At 45.5% G+C, this 20377-nt stretch overlaps 3 protein-coding genes across 6 annotated transcripts in view; 2 read left to right on the top strand and 1 right to left on the bottom strand.

Annotated features, from left to right (window-relative positions):
* The window catches only part of LOC6610258 (protein bric-a-brac 1), a 55969-nt gene extending 43166 nt beyond the window's left edge, over positions 1-12803 (top strand). The window contains exons 2-4 of one of the 4 annotated variants that reach the window (XM_032719987.1): positions 8958-9015; positions 9090-9514; positions 10092-12803. In XM_032719987.1, the coding sequence (XP_032575878.1) occupies positions 8958-9015; positions 9090-9514; positions 10092-10961 (1353 nt within the window). In that variant the 3' untranslated portion in view covers positions 10962-12803. Of the gene's footprint in view, positions 1-8957; positions 9016-9086; positions 9515-10073 lie in introns of all 4 variants that reach the window. The other 3 variants (XM_032719984.1, XM_032719986.1, XM_002034817.2) reach the window with 3 other exon arrangements.
* A 61-nt stretch (positions 12804-12864) lies between these two features.
* LOC6610257 (oxysterol-binding protein-related protein 11) lies at positions 12865-14030 on the bottom strand. The gene is made up of 3 exons (XM_002034816.2): positions 13750-14030; positions 13259-13655; positions 12865-13176 (listed from the first exon to the last, which is right to left on the bottom strand). Exons 1-3 carry the CDS (start codon positions 13835-13837, stop codon positions 12987-12989), a joined length of 675 nt encoding a protein of 224 aa, XP_002034852.1. The 5' UTR covers positions 13838-14030; the 3' UTR covers positions 12865-12986.
* Positions 14031-14354: 324 nt separating this feature from the next.
* LOC6610254 (triple functional domain protein) overlaps positions 14355-20377 on the top strand; it is a 38685-nt gene continuing 32662 nt past the window's right edge. The window contains exons 1-3 of the mRNA XM_032719979.1: positions 14355-14482; positions 15146-15558; positions 19586-20129. Coding sequence (XP_032575870.1) covers positions 15380-15558; positions 19586-20129 — 723 coding nt within the window. The 5' untranslated portion in view covers positions 14355-14482; positions 15146-15379. The remainder of the gene's footprint in view (positions 14483-15145; positions 15559-19585; positions 20130-20377) is intronic.

The following is a 20377-nucleotide window of genomic DNA, read 5'->3' as shown; positions in this document are numbered from 1 at the left end:
AGATCATGATTAACATAGGAAGGTAAACCATTTATTTATTTATTCAATTTGCTTCCGAGTAGCATATTGATTTAAAGTGCACATAAAACACCAATCATAAGTGAGCCCTGCAGTTTTTAACGTCTTAAGCGATAATCGCCGAGTTGAAAGGATTATGCAGGGCACAATTTATTTAATTTTAATTCCTCGAAAGTGTTTGCCATCCCTAGATCAATGGCACCAACAATTCAGGCGGCAATAATAACAAGTTACGCATACGCAACGTGTTGGACGTAAGTAGCTCAAAAGTGTTAAGGATTCAATTAAAGCGATACAAACACACACACACACACAAACAAGCCGAGCACACACACTCGCACAGGGGGAAATACAGATACAGTGAGATGGTAAACAAAAGAGCCGCAGAGCTATAATTCGATTATGGATTTTCCGCCATATTAATGCGAAATATTCGCAGCGCAGCGCGCCGCAGTCAACAACAATGCAACATTGTAAGGGGCAGAAACGGGAAGGAGTTGCAACCATAATGGCAGCAGAAATTATAAATTACGCGACAGATGAAATGTCAATGCATGCGACTCCTACTTATTGCATTTATTTAATTAAATGCGCTCCACAAAGCCCCAAAAAGACGCCGCCTTAAAGCCGGCATTAAATGCCTTGGGAGGCCTCGAAATAGCAGCAATGCAATGGTCGGGCTATACAAATAGAAATGCACTTGGAAAACTTTATCGGCACTAAGCTGAAAGTTAAATATGCAACAGGAAATATACGCCAATCAAGTGCCAATCTCGGGGGCTGACAACAACATGAAATGTCTTTAAAATAGAACGAAATGTTGGCGCTTGACTACCATATTAGCGGCGGAGTGGGGTGCGGAGGAGCAGCGTCTTATGACCTGGAAAGTGGCAACGAAAGCGGCCAACCAACTAACAAACCAACTGACGGACAACCAACGACCATCAGCAGCAACAACAGCGATCCACCTTGCCACCATTTCACCTTTCTTCGTATGCAAAATACTTTCCTCGCCGCCGCCTGCATAGATTAACGAACTGAACTTTTTGTGAATGCCCTCGCCGGCGAATCGAGCCCAGAGTGGGTTACTGCAAAAACCAAAGTGCACGGGGAGAAATCTAACTAACCAACTATGTTCTAACTAACTATAGTGGCACAAAGGAGCAAATACTTGTCTCTGGATTTATCATTGATGACCAAGAAGTGGTAGATGATACCACAACCATAAACTGAAACAATGCAAGGTAGTGATAAGTTAGTAGGTTGATATCTACCTATAAGATATGTAAGTATCTTTGAGATTTCTTCCAGTGCCCCAATGACGCGCACGTTGCATGGAACCGAAAACTTATTGAGCGGCACAGAACTTTAAGAAAATCTCGGATAGTTGCCCCCTTTTCCACTCCGATGATGCAACAAATATGCATTTTGCCAGCGTAAATAATTTATTAAATTTTATTGCTGAACGACAGGTGGAACGAGAACGAGAATGGGACTAAGAATGAGCGGGCAAATTGAGACTGCCGGTGTCAGGTTTGCCTGCCCCTCGTTGTAGGTAGATGGCCGATGTTGCAGATGTTGCTGTTGTTTTGGTTGTCGTTGTTCGTTTCGTTTCATGGCTAAATTGCAGCGGTGTCTTGTCTCGCTGCCCTGCCTCCTTAGCCATTTTCCCCAGCCCGTTTTTCCGGTGCCGAGCATTTTCCAGGTGAAGTTTCTGCCGCGCTGTCTTATAAAAAATGCACGCCGAATGTTGAATAATTCATTATGAATTGAAATACATAATACTCATTTTGTTGCAGCATTTGAATGTTGCACTGGCAATGAAAGCGAACCAGCCCCCCGTCAGCCGTTTCAGCCATTTTCCAGAGCCACCCAACCACCCAAACCCACACCACCCACTTTAACCCACCCGAATTTAGAGCCAGACGGCGGCTTAATTGTTTTTCATATTTTAGGGCCACACAACTTTCTCGCGAGCGGAGAGCGCCCCCCCAAGGATTTTTTGATGTGCGCACATAAAATATAAAATTAAATTTTGCCATGCTCCAGAGGAAAAGCTCAGGGTAGACATTTTCCCGCAGACGATTCGCCATTTCTCAGACATGAAATCGAGGTGAGATAAGGAGAAGTCTGCGAGTCTTAATCAGAAGGACGCGAATGCGGGAAAACAGCCCCGAATTAGGGCTTCCCTTTTCTTGTCGCCCGCCTCGTCGGCTTTATGTGCATTTGCATATTTTAATTTATTTAAATAAATAAAGTTGGCCAACTAAACAGCATACAAATGGCAAGAGGTTTAGTTGCTCGGCACAATTCTTCGTCTCTATTTGATGCTCTGCTCTGTTCATTTTTGCTAATTTATATCTTCAGCTGTGTGCATAAATAACCTTTGAACCATAGAATGCTCACCCTAGGAAGCACTTTCAATTACTCCGCGGAGCTGTATCCTTTTTTACTTATTCATCGAGCCAAATGCACACGGTGCAGACCCCGCTCGATGTTATAAATCACGAATCTTTAATGGTCGCTGGCCATAAAAAATATGCCAAAGCCGTGCGAAAATATTTGGCCAATATAAAGCGGTGCCGCCTATTGGCAGGCCCACAAATTGCAACAGATGCAGCCTGTGTTTGTGCACTTCGCCAGCTACTGTTGCTGGTGATTGCAGGATGGCAGGACATTACGGAGTGCCACACGTGCCACGAGCGGAATAAAATAACATATAAAAAATGGAAGGGAGCGAGCGAGTCAGTGGCGCGGTTTATAATCTAATAAGCAATCAATGATGTGAAAAAATGACTGGCAAACCATTTTAAACGCTGCGGTGCACCGCAACTCGACCACACTGGCCACCACACAACAACAACAGCAGCAACAACAAGAGAGGGGCAGTGGTGCAGGACTCGAATGAGTGGCAAAGTCAGCGCTGGAGTTTGGGGTGGATTTTGCATTTTGGCTGTTGGTCTTTTTTTCATGTTCGGCTGCACACACAATTGTTGCATGCCACACAGAGCCTGCCAAAAAAAGGGCAGCATCCTGCGCGGGGGATGGTCGGAGTCACCAGCGGGGGTGTGCGAACACATACTATAAACTGCAAATGCCGCACAATGACAGAGTGTCAATTTATTAGGTGCCACAATTTATGACGGCCGAAACGAAACGGAAACCAATACCCCAAACCGGCTGCGTTTTGTTTGCATTTTAATTTGCCAATAATTGAATACCTATTTTTCTCGATGGACATTCGTATTAATTGGGATTAAGTCACTCCTGTCGGGTCTGGATTTCTATATTTTAAGTTTATTTGATAGAAAACTCCTTCAAGTATGCATACTTCTATAGATATATTTCCTAATTTGTCCAACTTAAAGGATACTTTGATAAGATTCATTGGTATCCATATCCTTTTATGATCAATTTCTCAATACATAGGTATATATATATACTATATCTGCGTGTGCCTGAACTTTTAGCGATATTTTAAACTTTTGTTCGTTTTCTGTTTTTTGTGCAGTCGCTGGTTATCGAAGCCTCGACGTATGCAATAATTTTTTCTAATCGCTTTTCCGCCTGTTTTGAGCTGCAGAAAGTTGTTTCCTTTTTGTTTTCTGGCCTGCTGGAAAGTTGCGTGTGTTTGTTGGCCCTGTTGTTTGTTTTACGTAAAAGTTAACGCATTATTTTGTCGATTGATCGCTGGCTGCCATTACACTACCAATTCCACTCCACATCCTGCCTGCGTTTGCGTTTGCGAAACTTTTCCTCTCTCCTTTTCTATGCCCGATGTATAAATTACTGCAGTTTTTTAACAGCACATGATAAAAAATTGTGCGCAAAACAACGAAATTAAAGTTTATGCCGTTGGAAGGGGCAGTGAAGATTGGCTACACGTGATTGCCGCAATTAGTCTGGAAAGTACAACGCATTTGAACAATGCCACGTGGAGCAAGCGCTTTAATTACAGGTAAAATACAGTTAAATGAGTAATTACTTATTGAAAACAAGGTATAAGAGTATAAAAAACAGTATCATTGGCTAGTCAACGCATCCTGTAAAGAAAGTCGCGTCCATTACGAACCGTTTTGTTCCGCCGAATAGTTCACAACTTACTCATATTTTCAACTAAACCAATGCTAATTTAAAAACCCCCTCTCGTTTGTGACCCCTGACCCCTTTCCTTAGTTTCCACACCCCTGATTTCCATTCAAGCTTAACTCAGCGGTAAAAATTTATTGAAAACTTCCACGCTCGGCATTCGTTGATTTTTCCTTTATTTCCACTCACCCAGAGCGAAATGCTAAATGCAACAAACATGTGAGCAAATACTATCCTAACCCCGGTTCCTGTCCCTTCGGAATAACCCATACCCTCTATCCCCCCACGAGCCGTATGCCTCATAATGTAGCGAACGATTTGTATTTTGTATAAATTTTACAGCCAGCGTTCGTGTTGTTGTTATCGCCGGGCTATATCCGTCGGTATATATATATATATAAGTCGGGGAAAGGGGCGATGGAATGGGTAGCAGTTATGTATGAAATATAATAAAATTGTACAGGAAATGACGAACAAGTCGAGAGCGGAGAAAGCTCGATGAGGGAACTGAAGAGCTGCTCGAGGAACATTTTAACCATCGAATGGTTTGATTATTAAATCCATGAAGTTTTTCCACATGCAGATGCACTGCGAAAATATCTAACTAAAAAAGTCAATCAAACATATCGAAAATATCGTGTCACCTCTTTTGAGGTGGGAAGAAGAGAATGATGTTCTTTCTCCAATCTATTTTCAATTGAAGCTCTAATCGTGGTAAGGGATCAATTAGGGAATCTGACGATTTTTCTCCGTGTGTACATATATATATCAAAATTCACTTGATTGCAGTTTTCAAGTGAAATCCTAGCACACTTCACAACGACTCGTTGGCTGCGCCTAAGGGCTGAGCATTGCAGGATATCGCCAGGCTGGTTGGTGGGGAAGAAGTGGAGCCGCCAAGAGGATATAGGAAATATATTCCTATAAATGGGAACACCCCCACCCCGCGCGATGTAATTGATGTTTCAAGTAGCAAAGTGCGCGCCAAAAACTACGAGGCCCAAGTTGATTTTGATTCAGTTGCTGCAGAATTTTAATGAAGTCGAGTATTGGCTGCAAGTTTTGCGACTAAATCAAATTAAACCACATGTGCTCCTTCCTGCTGCCACGGAAAAGCCTAGGAAATGAGCCCGACTTTGGTTTTAGAACCAAAAAACTAATGCAAGTTTCACCCCAACCCCATCGCCTTCTGCTGGCTTACAGCCTATTTGACTTGGCTTTCAATAATGCTTTTCACGCTAATTAATTTTCGGTTTTACACAAACATGAACATGAACCCAATCACACCCGCTCACAATCGCAGCCACACACTTTGGGCGGCACTTGACAATTTCCTGGGCGTCAAAAGATTGGGAATTCCTTAAAAAACCCAACTGGGGTGATTCTCGGAAAATCTGTCCAGTTAGGGGATGAGTACGCGGCGTTCCCTCCCCAGCAAGCTCAGTAAACACCAGGGTATGTCGTTTTCATAGTCGGTTTGTAACACACGGTTAAATTGGAATCAATTATAAATATATAAATATTTTTAAAATTATTTAAACAACAATAATCTGAGTATATGATTTTTCTGCTGCACCGCTGAGTTTTGAATGTACACCCTTTATTTTTCCTGGCATTCTCCCCACTTTTGTTGGCCGAACCTTTCCGCTGGCGTTTCCTGCTGCGAATTTGGCTAAATTGCATTGCCACGACAACTGAGGCGTCTGAGGCTTCTCGCTTAAGCGAATCAGAAATTGTGGCAGCCACCCCGCCACCAAAACCTCAGAAGAGGCTCACAAGTGCCGCTTGACTCGGACGTTTTCCGGGTTTGGGGTTGAGGAGTCCTTCGATGGGATGGATGTACTTCTCCTTCACGCCCAATTGATGCGGTCTTAACGCCCGACTAGAGACCAGAAATCTGGCAGAGGGCTCTGCTCAGCTCAGCTCGGAAGCCTGCCTCAAAAAGGCCGAGGTTGACTCACAAAAAAAGGTTTCGGTGTCGCACGGAACGCCTTCTTCCCGGTTTTGTGACACGGGGCGTTTCCAGACAGAAAATGGCGAAAGATGCGAACGCCCCAGCGTTTTCAGATAATCGAATTTTAAGCGACCCGGAATGCCAGCCCCCAAAAAAAGGTGGATCACTGGAGGAGGAAGGAGGCGGTTTCTTGACGGCTTTGATCAGTTTTCAATCTAAATCAACCCTGCAATGAACTCCGTGCTCATATGTATCTCAAAACATATGAAAAAAATACGTAGACAAAGAATACTTTAAATTGGTTTACCTAATTTAAAAATCTTAAGAATAGAAAATCATTCAATTATATATGACATATAAAGCTGCTCAGTCTAAGAAGAGAAAAGATATGACTTAATTGCAATTTGCAAGAAGCTTAGAAAGCAATGCAATCACCTCGAAAGTGTTTGCACTCTCAATCGAAATTGATTCTAGTTTATATTTATCCCAACTTAATCTTTTCCTAGATCAACATTTTGGTTGGGAATATTAATCAGAGCTTTAAGAAACTACTTTTCCCATTGATTAAATTTGCTGCCTGTCTGGGCAGCCGTCAAATGCAGTTGAGTTCCGTGGATTTGGGGGCCGAGGACTGAGGAATCCGCCAAGGCAAAGCCATCGCTAAGCCGCATAATTATATATAGAATACATAAATGCAGATGCACAATTGTGGGCGGGGTGCCCAATGCTGCGGTGCTCAGATATTCCATATAGACATATGGACATATGGACATATGGACACATGGACAAATAGACGGACCCGCATCAGGCGAAGCGAACCGAGGCGCAGCTCAACTCCACGCAACTCAACTAATGGTCCATTCGTGGCACTTGGTTATTGACGCTGGACTCGAATTGTATTAACAATGCATGCAGCAAGTGCACCAGCCAAAGCAGGGGGCGTGGCAGGCGCAGGGCGGTTGAAGAGGAGGAGGAGGAGGAGGAGGAGGAGCCGTGGTATAGGGGGCGTTGGGTCAAGCAGCAAGCGGTAACGGTCGCTTTGATGCCAAAATCGAAGCGTGGTCAACTTCATTTCGCTTAATTTCGTGTTGAGGCTCACAAATGAGGTACAGTGGAAGTTCGATAGAGAAAACTGCAGGATGTAAATGAACAAAAGAAATACTAACTATATATGTATATAATTCCATGCTACAATTTGGATATTAAACCATATCGAAATTGATACTTCTTAGTGAGCTGCACAGGTTTCCTAACAGGGAGTATCCACTGTAGGGGGAGGTTTGGCATAGGGGCAGTGCGCGATGCGTGTCCGCTAATCCGCTGGATATGGAATATGGGGGTGGTGGTGCAGGGAGGGCGGTGGCCAACTCCCCCGCAACCCCCTTTCGATGCATGCCACTCAGCTATGACATTTTGGCAGCGTCGAGTGCACCAAGACTGTCAAATGAGTTGTAATGAAATCTCACTCAGGACTCGGGATACATATACCTCCGCCAATATGTATGTGTGTGTGTTTGGGGTCCAGTCAGCTTTGGTCAGCTGCACATATAATAAATAAATTATTTGGCATTTGGCGTGGCGTATTATTGAAGGCAACTGCAGCTGGGTAGCAACCCACACACACACACGCACGCAGGCACACGGACGCACAGCAGCGCCATCTGTCGGCCGCGATACGAGACAGATTGGGGCATTAGTGTGATTACCCTCAATAGTCGCTAGTATTTAGCAACATGCCTCATAATCAGTGGGCAAAATTAACTCGAACTCGGCAGGAGGAAGCTAAATTTTGGTACTCCTTACTTAAAGATGTTCAATGCTAGATGCATGCAAATGCAGTTGCATATGTGCTGTTTAAGAATTAATAGTGACGTTATGGGTCTACCGGATTAGTCACCCTTCTTCCCAAATAAAGCAATTTCGCCCGGCGATGGAGGAAAACTTGTAAATAATATATAATTTGCGGCGTAATGAGCCGAAAAGTACATCCATCCATTGCATGTCCTGGGCCCATAAAAGCAGCAACGATTTCTGAGAACATCGCCACATTGTCTGGCCCGGAGGAGGGCGCAGGGGAAGTGGCAAGGACCAAGTGGATAGGAGCACTCTCAGTCAGTCACATGGCAAAAAGTTACAAGTAATACTTAACGCTAAATGGGCACAAGTGCCCACCTGAGCCACTGCCACTTCAGTCTGTTTCAGTTGTATTTTTTCCACACGGGGGAGTGTGGTGGCATGGAAATTTTTGTAATGAAGTTATCGACAAGGTGGATCCGAATCCGAATACGAATCCGAACCCAGCCACTAACATATGTAGAACAATATGCAAATGTTACTTTGTTATGCAATTAGTGAATTCGATGCAAGCCACTCGACCGTCGGCAAACAGACAACCGCAGCAACGACAACCCAACCGAGTCGCCACTCGAAGGTTCAGTCAGCCAGTTAAATGTATCCGACGATGTTGCACTGCGAATTAGAACAGCAGTGCAAAAAGTCACCGTGGTTTCAACGGAAAGCAATCCTTGCCATAATAAGATACATTTTTCAAAGGCTCATTTCACATAAGCATACAATCTAAATAACTTATAATATAGTCGCCAGTTAGCATACTCTATATAGTTATGAATGAAACGCCCACCGAAACAATAAACCCGCATTACAACTAGACAACGAAGTACAAAAATGAAATTAAACGAATATAGGTCGCTTTTGCATGTCAAAGGGTAAGAGGTGGGCGGGATCCGTATCCGGATATGAGACGAGACAAGAGACGGCGCATCGAGCGCTAACCAAAGCGAGTCACACAATTAATTGAACCACCACTTACCCAGCTAAGCCTTTCTTCTCCCGCCTCACTTTGCTGATACTTGAATTTACTTTTCTGCATTCGCAGGCCAAAATGATGGAGAACTCGCACGCCTGGATGGGCGCCACCGGATCCACGCTGGCAGGTTCGTAGAGCAGCCCCGCCGGGCAGCTGGAAACCCACTGATCGTCGGCCTCTCTCCTCTTGATCTTTCAGCAGACAGCTACCAGTACCAGCTGCAGTCCATGTGGCAGAAGTGCTGGAACACCAACCAGAACCTGATGCACCACATGCGCTTCCGCGAGCGAGGTCCTCTCAAGTCCTGGCGTCCGGAGACCATGGCGGAGGCCATTTTCAGTGTGCTGAAGGAGGGCCTTTCGCTCTCCCAGGCCGCCCGCAAGTACGACATCCCGTATCCCACGTTCGTGCTCTATGCCAACAGGGTGCACAATATGCTGGGACCTTCCATTGACGGCGGGCCCGATCTGCGGCCCAAGGGGCGTGGCAGGCCGCAGCGAATCCTTCTGGGCATCTGGCCCGACGAGCACATCAAGGGCGTCATCAAGACGGTGGTCTTTCGCGACACCAAGGACATCAAGGACGAGAGCCTAGCCGCCCACATGCCACCCTACGGTCGACATTCGGTAGGTAATTACTGCAGTACAATTCGCTCGGCGGAATTTGCCAAATTCTGCATACTCACGAACTGATGCTGCAAACAATTGCATTTTAAATTAAGGAAATTAAAATGAATAGGCCTACAATGTCCATTATTTGTGGAATAATAACATAAAACTTTCTTTTTAAAGAATAAAAATCTGAAGGAGATTCAACTTTTCATTACGAGCCATTCTTACCGAGACTTTCTTAATCGCTTTTCAAATTAGTAATTCTTATAAAATATTGTGTTTGCTTGTAAAACCTTTTTATCAAAATTAATTGCGATAGTTTAAATTTAATATATAAGTCTGAGTGAATGGATAACCGCAGAAGCGTATTAGTATTATTGCTTTAGTCTCGGGTTCCTTAAAAGTTATTATTCCTCGAAAATGTCAAAAGTTCGAAAATCCATTAGTTACATTGAGTTTTTTCATGATTACCTATGAGTTTTCTTGATATTGATTGCTTGATGCACTGTGAAGCTTTGCGAAATATACTGCATTCAGGGGATTTCTTGAACCGAACTAACTGCTCTCGGGTTAGCCCGCGTTTCCCTTGCAGGACCTCCCTCTCAGCTATCCCGGAGCCAGTGGCGCCTTGGCAGGCGCGCCCAGCTCCTTGGCCTGTCCGAATGGCAGTGGACCGCAGACCGGAGTGGGCGTGGCCGGAGAGCAGCACATGTCGCAGGAAACGGCCGCCGCGGTGGCCGCCGTGGCGCACAACATCCGCCAGCAGATGCAAATGGCAGCGGTTCCGCCCGGCTTATTCAATCTGCCGCCTCATCCGGGAGTGGGCGGTGGAGTGGGCAGCGTTCCCGGCGCAGCTGGAGGCAGGGCCAGCATATCGCCGGCCCTGAGCAGTGGCTCCGGGCCCAGGCACGCTCCCTCGCCCTGCGGGCCCGCCGGCCTCCTGCCGCCCAGCATGGCCGTCGCTCTGCACCACCAGCAGCAACAGCAGGCGGCGCACCACCACATGCAGCAGCTCCACCTGCAGCAGCAACAGGCCCACTTGCACCACCATCAGCAGCAGCAGCAGCACCATCAGGGCGGCCATCAGGTGGCCCACAAGTCCGGTTTCGGTGCCAGCTCCAGTTCCTCAGCCTCCTCGTCGTCAATGGGCCAGCACCATGCGCCCAAGGCCAAGAGCAGTCCGTTGCGCAGCGAAACGCCTCGGCTGCACTCCCCGCTCGGCGATCTTGGCCTGGACATGGCCAGCTACAAGCGCGAGTTCTCGCCCAGCCGCCTCTTCGCCGAGGATCTGGCCGAGCTGGTGGGCGCCAGTGTCTCCTCTTCCTCATCTTCGGCGGCGGCAGCGACGGCTCCTCCAGAAAGAGCGGCGGGAGCAGCTTCCGCAGCCGCAGGCGCAGATGCATCCAGTTCCTCGAGCAGTGGAGGCATCAAGGTGGAACCCATCACCACCACTAGCGAGTAAAGGGAGGGTGAAACGAACGAAATGATAAGTGAAAGTTGAGAAATATTAATGGGTGAATGAACGCGAATCAGAAGCTTCGGCAGCTTTACTTGGCCTGCGTAAGCCTACGCCTTGGTTAATTAAATTAATTTCAATTATATTTTACTTATTATACGTGGAATCTGTAAACTGCATTCCGCGATTTATGTCCATAGAGCAAATCTATTGAATTTGGCCCGAGGAAACCGCACTAGGCATTGCATCCACATATTGTAAACGAGTTTCTCAAATTACACAATATATATTACATTTCAAATTAGCCCTATAACCATGTGTACATAAACTAGGGTAAACGATATATACGTTTTGAAGGTTTCCTCCAATCTTTGTGTTTTTACCTCGAACAATTCCTACACTTGATATCCAATCGAATTTACAAATAAGCTTTAACCACGTTCTGTTTACCATATCAAAGTGTACATTGCAATCGAGTTAACCAAGGCGTGGGCTGGCGCATCGGCCAGTTTTACTCTAGTTTCCTCCACGCGATCTTCGCCACCTAGTTTCTATTCCTAGCGTACTTACTGAATCAAAATTAAAGTATTATTATGTTATAGTCCATCAGTCTAACTAACTAAATAGCGACCGATCTCTTTAGTTGTAAGCTACAGCGGAGGTGGAAGCAGCAACCCCGGAACATTCCACACACCATCCGAAACAGACAGTGAAACTCCAATGGAAACCGAATCAGAAGCAGAAGCAGGATCCACAAACCCCAGCAGGTTAATATTAATGAAATGGAATAAATCAAAAGAGTTTAAGCGGACTTAACTTGGTAATTGTGTGCCCGAATTTGGTTTAGTCTTTAGTTTACGAGAAGCGAGAAAGAAAATGTACAAAATTATCTAAAAATGGAAATCGAAGCTTGTGGCTTCAAACGCAAATGGAATCAACTAAATTTAATGTTTAGGCTTAACTAAAAACAAAGAAATTCACAAAAAATGCCTTTCGGAATTAAATTCAGCGATGAACACACCGCAAACAAAATTTGTAAAAAGAAAACAAACAAAACACGTGAACTTTTTTAACGTATTTATACAATCGAAATTTTTAGACAAAATTTAGAAGCAACATTTTTTACACCGAGCCTGCTGCTGCTCCCGCCGAACTCGAGGCCCCTGATTTCGACATTATTGGAAACCCAACGTAGTCCCCGAATTAATCCCGAATTGACCCCGTAGTCCCCACTAGATCCCCTTCTAAAGTGCCTTTTCTAGCCTTAATTTGGACTCTGCTCCACTTCCGATCCGGCCGAGAGCGAGACCAAGGACTCGCAGCAGGACTCGAGGTTTATTTGGCAAGTCTGGCGACATTACGATAGGATTGAGTATCGGAGGACGTATCTTTATTTGGTTATAACCCTTTAGGCATTAGACTTTCGGCAGCGTTTGGTTTGGCAAGCACACAATTGATTAATCGGTTAGAGTTAATTACGATGATAATGATAAACACGACTATTTTTGCATACGCAAGAACATCTACCATAGCCATAGCCCGTATATAAGCACACACGATATATAAGTATCTATGTAATCCCAGTCCCCCAATAGACTTTGATGTTCCACACGTATCGAAACTTAACGAATTACTTTCGGAATAGGATGTAATATAAGCAGTGGCAAGAGTTAGCGGCTAAATCTCCTGGATATTGTGTATCTTTGTACGATCTGGATCAGCGTCCAAGTCCACGTCCAAAACTCAACATTTTCTATAAACTTTAGTGCAAACTTTATGTTCAAATTAACTTTAAATGTCGAAATGAATGTTCTAATTAATCCAAGAAAACAAAAACCTAAAAACGGAAAACCGAAACGAACAAAAGTATTTTATAAAAACATTGAAAAGTAATCCCAACCTGAAAGTCTTCTCATTGCTTACCAAGCCATTGTCTTGAATCTTGATTCTTGATTTGGATTGCGTTTTGGCTTAGTGTTTATTGGGCATATCTTAGTGGAAACTGGAAACTATCCTTGCAGCAGGCGTCTCTCAGAGCACAAGAGGCACTGCCTCCGCTACTGGCTGATTGATCTCCTGGTGGCGTTGCAGCAATCCCAAGCACTGGTGCAGGCACTGGGTGCTGGCCGTGGAGATCGCCTTGAGCAGAAGAAGATCGGGATCCGTGGGCGAGAAGGAAGCACAGTCGATGCTCTCGATGGCCCTGGCCAGAGAAGCGTTGCTAGAGGGGATTGGGAAACATTAGTTTCAACATAGATCACTGGAAGAAATGCGGCGTTAGCTACGTATCAGTGTGCAGTTACCATTGTTCCGTGAGAAACAGAGCTTGGCGCGCTGAAACCATGGCATCGGAGGCGGCGAGCAATTCCCGCGGAGGAAGCGGCGACGAGTTGCTGATGTCCATCGCCTTCATGTGGCTCTCGACCACCGCCCGCAGGCCATCCACCCACTCCTGCCGGGCCCTGGCATCGTTGGCCCTCAGCTTCACTGTATCCCCGGAGGCGCAGGCGATTGCGAACGTCCTGGAGTCCTCGTCACTCGGGTACACCACTGCGCCGGCCAGCTGCACCTGGCCCCTGGGAGCACTGGCCAGGACGTGGGGCGAGGGCGCGATGTCGTCGCCCACCGTCGACGAGTCGCACAGGTAGTAGCTCAGCGATCCCGTTTTGGCGTCCACCGTGAACCAGCGGTACTGCCATCCTGCAAAGTGGGAGCTGCGATTAGGGAAGTGGTTCTAGGGGATTCTATGTTATGGAGAGCTTGGAGCCGCTGCTCCAAAGGTAAGTCAGCTCACCCTTCATCACATTGGTGTATTTGCTGAGCTGCCCGCAGAGTTTCAGTTTGGCCGATTCACGAATGATCCTGTTCAAGTTGCTCTCCATTTTGGCGGCGAGGTCCTTGGGATCGGGGCGCACTGGGGGCGTGGCCTGCCGTGGGCGGTGCTTCTTCTTGCGCTGGCGAAGCGAATTCTTGATTTTACGTAAAATGTTTGCAGATATATTAAATTTATTCGCTTTTATTTGGTAAAACTCGGCAGAAACAGAAGCTAATGAACAACAGACAGTTAACAGTAAACAGTGTTCTATCAGCGAGCTTATGCCAGCAGGCGAGCATCGATAGTAGTACAATCGATTCCTGTTATCGTAGGTATTTGGTATTTTTACATACTATTTAAAAAATATTTAATTCGACATATAGATAAATATAGATTTCATTTAAAATTTTCAGATTAACACGAGAATTGCCCAAGTAGTATTTTTTTCAAATAAAAATTCTGCTACGTATTTTTTTCAAATGCGAATCGATGTATCGATATTTGTGCGTTATCGAGACCCGCAAGCGGTGTGGTCGATTAAAAAAGGCTGAAAATTCAGTTTTCAACCCGTTCCGGCATCTGGTCACACTTGGGGTTTCGCAAAATCCAATTTGTTTAAACAAAACAGAGAGCGCCCGTTCGGAAAATCGCGGTTTCTTGAAAAATGAAAATTTTAGCTTAGCGCGCGGCAACTCGTAAACTGCGTGCAACGGTAACTTGGGTGATTTTCCGGGTGGGAAAACGAGCGAAAAACAAAAGCAGCGCGAGTGAAAAAAATCAATTTGGTGGCACAAGCAGTGGCAAGAAGAAGAGCCAAGACGCAAGAGAACTGCTTGCGGATGATGTGATGATACAGATATACATAGCATATACATATATACAGGCTATATATACATCTGGAGTTTGTGTTCAAATTGAGGCAATTAAAACATAGCGGATTTTCGCCCGTTCGCAGTGGCGAATGTTTGAGTGTGTGTTTTCCAAATAATGTTTCACTTGTGTGCCTGCGCGAGTTCTATTTGATGTTTTTATGCTGCGTGTGATTTATGACATTTAACGGGAGTACATATGTGTACATGTGTGCACATGCCACATACACATATGTATGCACCCCCGTGCGCGTGTGTGTGTGTGCCTGTCTGTTTGTATCTCCCTCTCACTCCCACCCGCACGAAAGTGCGAGGGTGACTGAAGAAAAAAACTCCACTCCTTGCTTCTAAAAATAGAAAAACTACACAAATTGTGTGCAAATTATGTGCAGCATTTAGAAAACCAAGAGAAATACCCATTGCTAATCCGCATGTCTGCTTCCCCACTCATTTTCCACCCACACACACACACGCACACGAAAACCGCAACAACACAAATACAACAGCAAAAGAGTGACCATGAAAATGCCAGCGAGAAATTCGCGAAAATCAATGAGCAAAAGCAGCGGTTCATAATAATAACTAATAACAGAGCCAAACCAAGTGAAATTCGAGGCTGGAATTCGTTATGCTGCAGTGCCCATCGTCGGATTAAAAAGCGGGCGGAGACCCCCAGTTTAACCCCTCCAGTGATTAACCCCCGGCCGCATTAACTCCCCCCCCTCCCCCCTGTCGACGGCATGGACGGCCAGCGGGCCAGGGACCTCCTGACCCTCCTCCAGGAGCGGGTCGTCTTCCTCACGGGCGGACGGGACCGGCGCGGCGGACCGATCCTCTGCTTCCCGGCCACGCCCCGTCGCGATCGCCTCAAGCCGGAGGATCTGCGGCGCCTCCTCAGCTACCTGATCAGCATTCCCAGGTGAGACACTGCAGCCACTGATCATCAATCAGCGGTACTAGTAGTTACTACTACCACATAGGAATAGCCATTTAGTTAGTTAGTTTCTATTGCCTTCCAATTGGATCTGGACAAAGGTCGTCCAATTCAAAATTGTCTATGTTATAGTAGAACATTACGAATGCACATGTGAAAGTATAAATATATTAACATACAGCAAGCTAAATAATATATAAATATAGAATATATCTCGATAAGAAGGGAAAGTGCAGCTAATTCTTAATCTATGTCTTCACTTTTTTACGTTAAGTTATTGTTTGATAAGCACTAGCCATGATAAGAGTTTAAAATTGCAATACTATGATTACACAAAGCAGACTGAAACAAAATTATGTTTATTAAGTACATTTTGTAAATTTAAATGTGTTGCTTTTCTTGATTTCATCACAAACTAATTTGCTTAATTCGTAGCATTTCATTTTCATTTTTATGGACCTTTTGATTTACGAGCTATAAATAAAGCATAGGAAATTCTTGGAACTTATAATGACTCACCCAAATCATCTTGCACCTAATTAAATTTTACACTTTTCATCTGACATATACATTCTATATACATGGATATATTTTCGTATTTGATCAACTTTTCTTTAAAAACGTCCAGCTTAGTAAAGTGCACTCAAAGTGGATTGCATGACTGCCTGTTTTAGTCACAATTTAGATGAATTGAAAACGTCAAGTTCCTAGATATTTAAACTGCAATCTTGCCTTTGGCGGCACAAGTCCGAATTTCTCCGGCCTCCTGCATTTTGTATTTACAGCACAGGGAACTCTCGTTAGTAAACAACTCTTTCGGCTTCGAGACTAATCACACGAAGCTGAATACAAATTTTAGCTTCTGGAAATCGTTGTAAATAGGATATTCAATCTCTTGTTAAATTCCAAAAACTCGTAAGACCTCGCAGCTGCGGTTTCGCGTTACTGAGGCCATACTGTAGCAGTACAATGGCAACCCATTGTGTCAGCTGACGTCGCGACATCGCTGGCTGCGCTTCGTTTGCAATTTCGGAGGAGTCGCGACGTCGTCGCCTCACCCGCACCTACATATATATCGTATATATATATCTGAATAGGGGGAGGATGCAGGGGTGCTCGCGAGAGCGAGTGAGGGGGAGGAGGGGGAGAGCAGCTGCTGCAGCTGCAGTGCCACATTCCACTTGATTTTCCTGTTATAGTCGTCGTTCGCCTGCAGTCGCATTTTTATGAATCATCATCGTTTGACGATTGCAAGAACAGCACGCACATTGTTCTTGGCTCGCCTTCTCTTTCTCGCCGCATATGGCCATCTCTCTCTCTCAGCTGGCTGCTGTTGACATTGAATCGCCGGAGTGTGCGGGTCAAAATGGGTGGCACAGAGGGCCAGGTCGGGCTAAAAAAGTCATAAAAGTAAACGTTCTCCAATAAAAACTAGCAGCAACAAAAGTTGCATAAATCTGTGCGGCGAAGAAAGCACCGAGAGCAGAGAAGAAGAAGAAACAGCAGAAGAACACACAGATACAAACGCATACATACATATACCGGGGACCGGCTTCCAAAGTCTTTAAGAGCCGAGCTCGAAGAATGCGAATATTTTTTGCTGCTGCCCCAAACACTAAGAAAAAACCACAACAAAAACCGAAATGAGCCATAAAACGAGAGGAAAGAAAGAAAGGGTAATTTGGGCGAACAGTGCTGCCTCGCTAACACTGACATGTAGACATTAATAGCACTCTGTGTGGTTAAAGTAAAAGTGCGAGTCTAAATCCATTGTTTGCTTAATTAGATTGAACAATAGTTTTAGCTAACTCAATATCCAGTTTAAAGTTCCCTGCCTCCAGGCAAATGAAGCTAGAAACTGCCATCGAGATGGCTGATGGCTGCCAACGGCAACAGACTCGAAATGATAATCAGACCCTCGAGTCGAAGATGATGGTGACCCGAGATTGCGACACACGACAAGAGTATCTGATGAGATGTGGAAATAGTATCTGCCGCCAGCCGAGCTTGGAATCTGACATTCTCCAATCATCGAGAAAGGGAGAATCACACGTTCCGCGCTTATTTAGTCATGCTCATTGGCGCAATCATAGGGAGATTGCAGATTGATTGCAACTCAATTGAAGCGCAAGGTTTCGCCAGCCATGATGAATTACTGCGAACCGAGTTCCCACGCCGCATCATCCCATTCGGCTGTTATCAGTTATCAGCTATCAGCTATCAGTCGGCTAACAAGCAAAGCATTGTACTATCGCTGTCCCACATTTCACCGGATCCCCCGGCCGGAGAACAAGCAATAACACAAATAATGGAGCCAGGGCAGACACTTCAGGTTCGGCCGATAAGCAAATCGACGTCGTAGTCCATACTCCATGCTCCAAATATACGAAATGTTACCGGGGTTCCCTTATCTCATCCACGGCATTTGCGGTCCGTTCTGGCAGTCTGCCCATTTCCCATCTTCCTATACCCTTCCTTGGGGTAGATCTCCGGCAGGAAACCATGGTGACCGCTGGTTTGTATAAAACTATGCCAAAGATATTTGGGTTTGACCCCTTTCAAATACGATTCATTCATATTGAGATTTTAAAAAATAGTAAAGGGTACTCACTGCGTCGATTCCAATTTGTTGACTTCCCCTTTTGCTTTGCTTGCCTTCGTTTATGTTTCGCGTTGGTTTTTGTTTATTTGCTCTGGCGTGAAACACTTTTTGTTTATTTCTGCGCCTGTTTGTGCCTTTGTCTCTCTGTTCCGAGACTCGGCCAAATTGGCAACCGAAGTCAAGGCGTCTTCTTGCTGCTGTCGTCAATGCAAATTCCGTGAATCGAGTGAATCGGGGGAGTTCTCAGCATTTTAGACACGTACATGCCCTGAACTTCCTTCGGGGGTATTTCGGTGCCCCCGCTCCGTGGCGAGAACCTCGGATTTATGGGTTAAATAAACGATTTTTGATTGGACTTTGTGTTTGGTTTCTTTTGGTCGACTTTTCAGAATGCGGGCGACACTTTTCCTCCTGTCCTCGTTTCCCTCTGTCTGGGCTTAAATTTCGATTTTTAATAGCCCGTTTCGAGGGTTTTATTAGTCATCAAAAAGTTGCCCATGCTCCTCCAGAGAAATACACCAAAATTTCCAGATATGTTGCACGATAAGAGGTTGCGGGAGGGTTCGGGAACTTTTATGGGGTTCAACCGTTGGGAACACCAGTACTATTCCGGGTTCTCAAAGAGCTTCGTGCTGGCGGCAAACTTACTCGAACTCAAAATGCATTCGAAGAGACTAGACTAGCCGCCTCTTCACTTTTGCATTGTTCTTCGGGGGCAAAACCCCTAGAAATGCCCATGCCCATCAAGCGACCGCACGACATACTCGTATGTATAAACACGAGAAGATAACGTGGTTAAAACCGGGAACTTAGAACGATTCGGAACCGGCCGCAATCGGGCCAAGAAGTAGCGGCAAAACAGAGGGAATAATAGAAGCTATAGGCGGAATCGGAGGAGGCGGAGTTGCGCACACATCAATGAGAGAAATATTTATAGTTAATGGAGCGATTAAAATTCAAAAGGAATGCAAATCAGAGCGTTGGGCGGGCTGGGCTCTGGGAGGCCGAGGTGTGCAGGAAATTATTAGCTGAAATTGGTGTCAGAGCAATAGAAACCGACCCCAGACCGAAGAAGCAGCCGTTCCGTCTTAATTTATGCAAGCGACGTAAACAGAGCAACGAACCATGAGCGATCAGCGACACTCTCACTCACGTACTGCTGGGAAGACACTACACTCGAAAAAAAACACCTGCCAGTCATTTGATTTGACTGAAAGCAGTACCAAGGAAAATTCTAAGCTACTCCTTATTCCAAGATCATAAGTTATTATAGAATGTTTACTGGATAATTGGTATCTGTGTAGATAGTATCTACCCAAACTAGGCAGTAACTTTCCTCCCTACTATCTCCAAGTTCTCTTTCGATCGCTCTCTCTAACCGAACACACCTTTCACCTGGCTTATTTTCAGCGACGCCGCCAAGAACCTCGGATTCACAGTCATCATTGACATGCGAGGCAATGGCAACTGCTCGACCAACGTGAAGACGATACTGAAGGTGCTGCAGGAGCACTTCAGCGCGAATATCCACAACGTGGTGATCATCAAGCCGGACAACTTCTGGCAGAAGCAGCGAGCCTCGATCTCCTCGCACAAGTACAAGTTTGAGACGACGACGGTGTCGATTGAGTCCCTCAACAAAATCGCCGAGAGCCACCAGCTGACCGGGGACTTTGAGGGCCAGCAGCTGTACGATCACCAGCAGTGGACGGACGCCCGCTTGGCCATCGAGGACTTCTTCTGGCAGGCCGGGGACATGGCCGATCGTATCGACGATCTGCAGGAGGACCTCAACCGCAACGACTTCGCCGAGGACGTGCCGCTGGCCAGGCACGCCATCGATCACCACAACGAGATGCGCAAGAAGATCACCAAGCTGCCCATCGAGGACCTCGACATGCAGGGCAAGAAGCTGCTAGCCAAGATCAATGCGATGGCTCCGCCAGGCGGTCAGGTGAGCAATCGAGTAAAGGATTTCTCTTAGAAAATCTCACATCATTTTTGGGAACGCTGACTTGAATCAATCGAATAGGATGCTTTCTCGTTGTAGCTTACCTTCCGTAAATATATTGAGTAGGCAAATAAACGGAGTTACGAGATTTTTTATCAATAAATTTGGGCGTAATAAACATTCACATATTTCACAGAAAAAGTCAATAACCTCAGTCGAGGTTCACTTGCCAAATTGTATGCCAAAACAAA

The sequence above is a fragment of the Drosophila sechellia genome, chromosome 3L (genome assembly GCF_004382195.2).
Source record: "Drosophila sechellia strain sech25 chromosome 3L, ASM438219v1, whole genome shotgun sequence".
NCBI lineage: Eukaryota > Metazoa > Arthropoda > Insecta > Diptera > Drosophilidae > Drosophila > Drosophila sechellia.
Note: the sequence above shows the minus strand (reverse complement) of the source record. Positions and strands in the feature narration are given on the sequence as shown.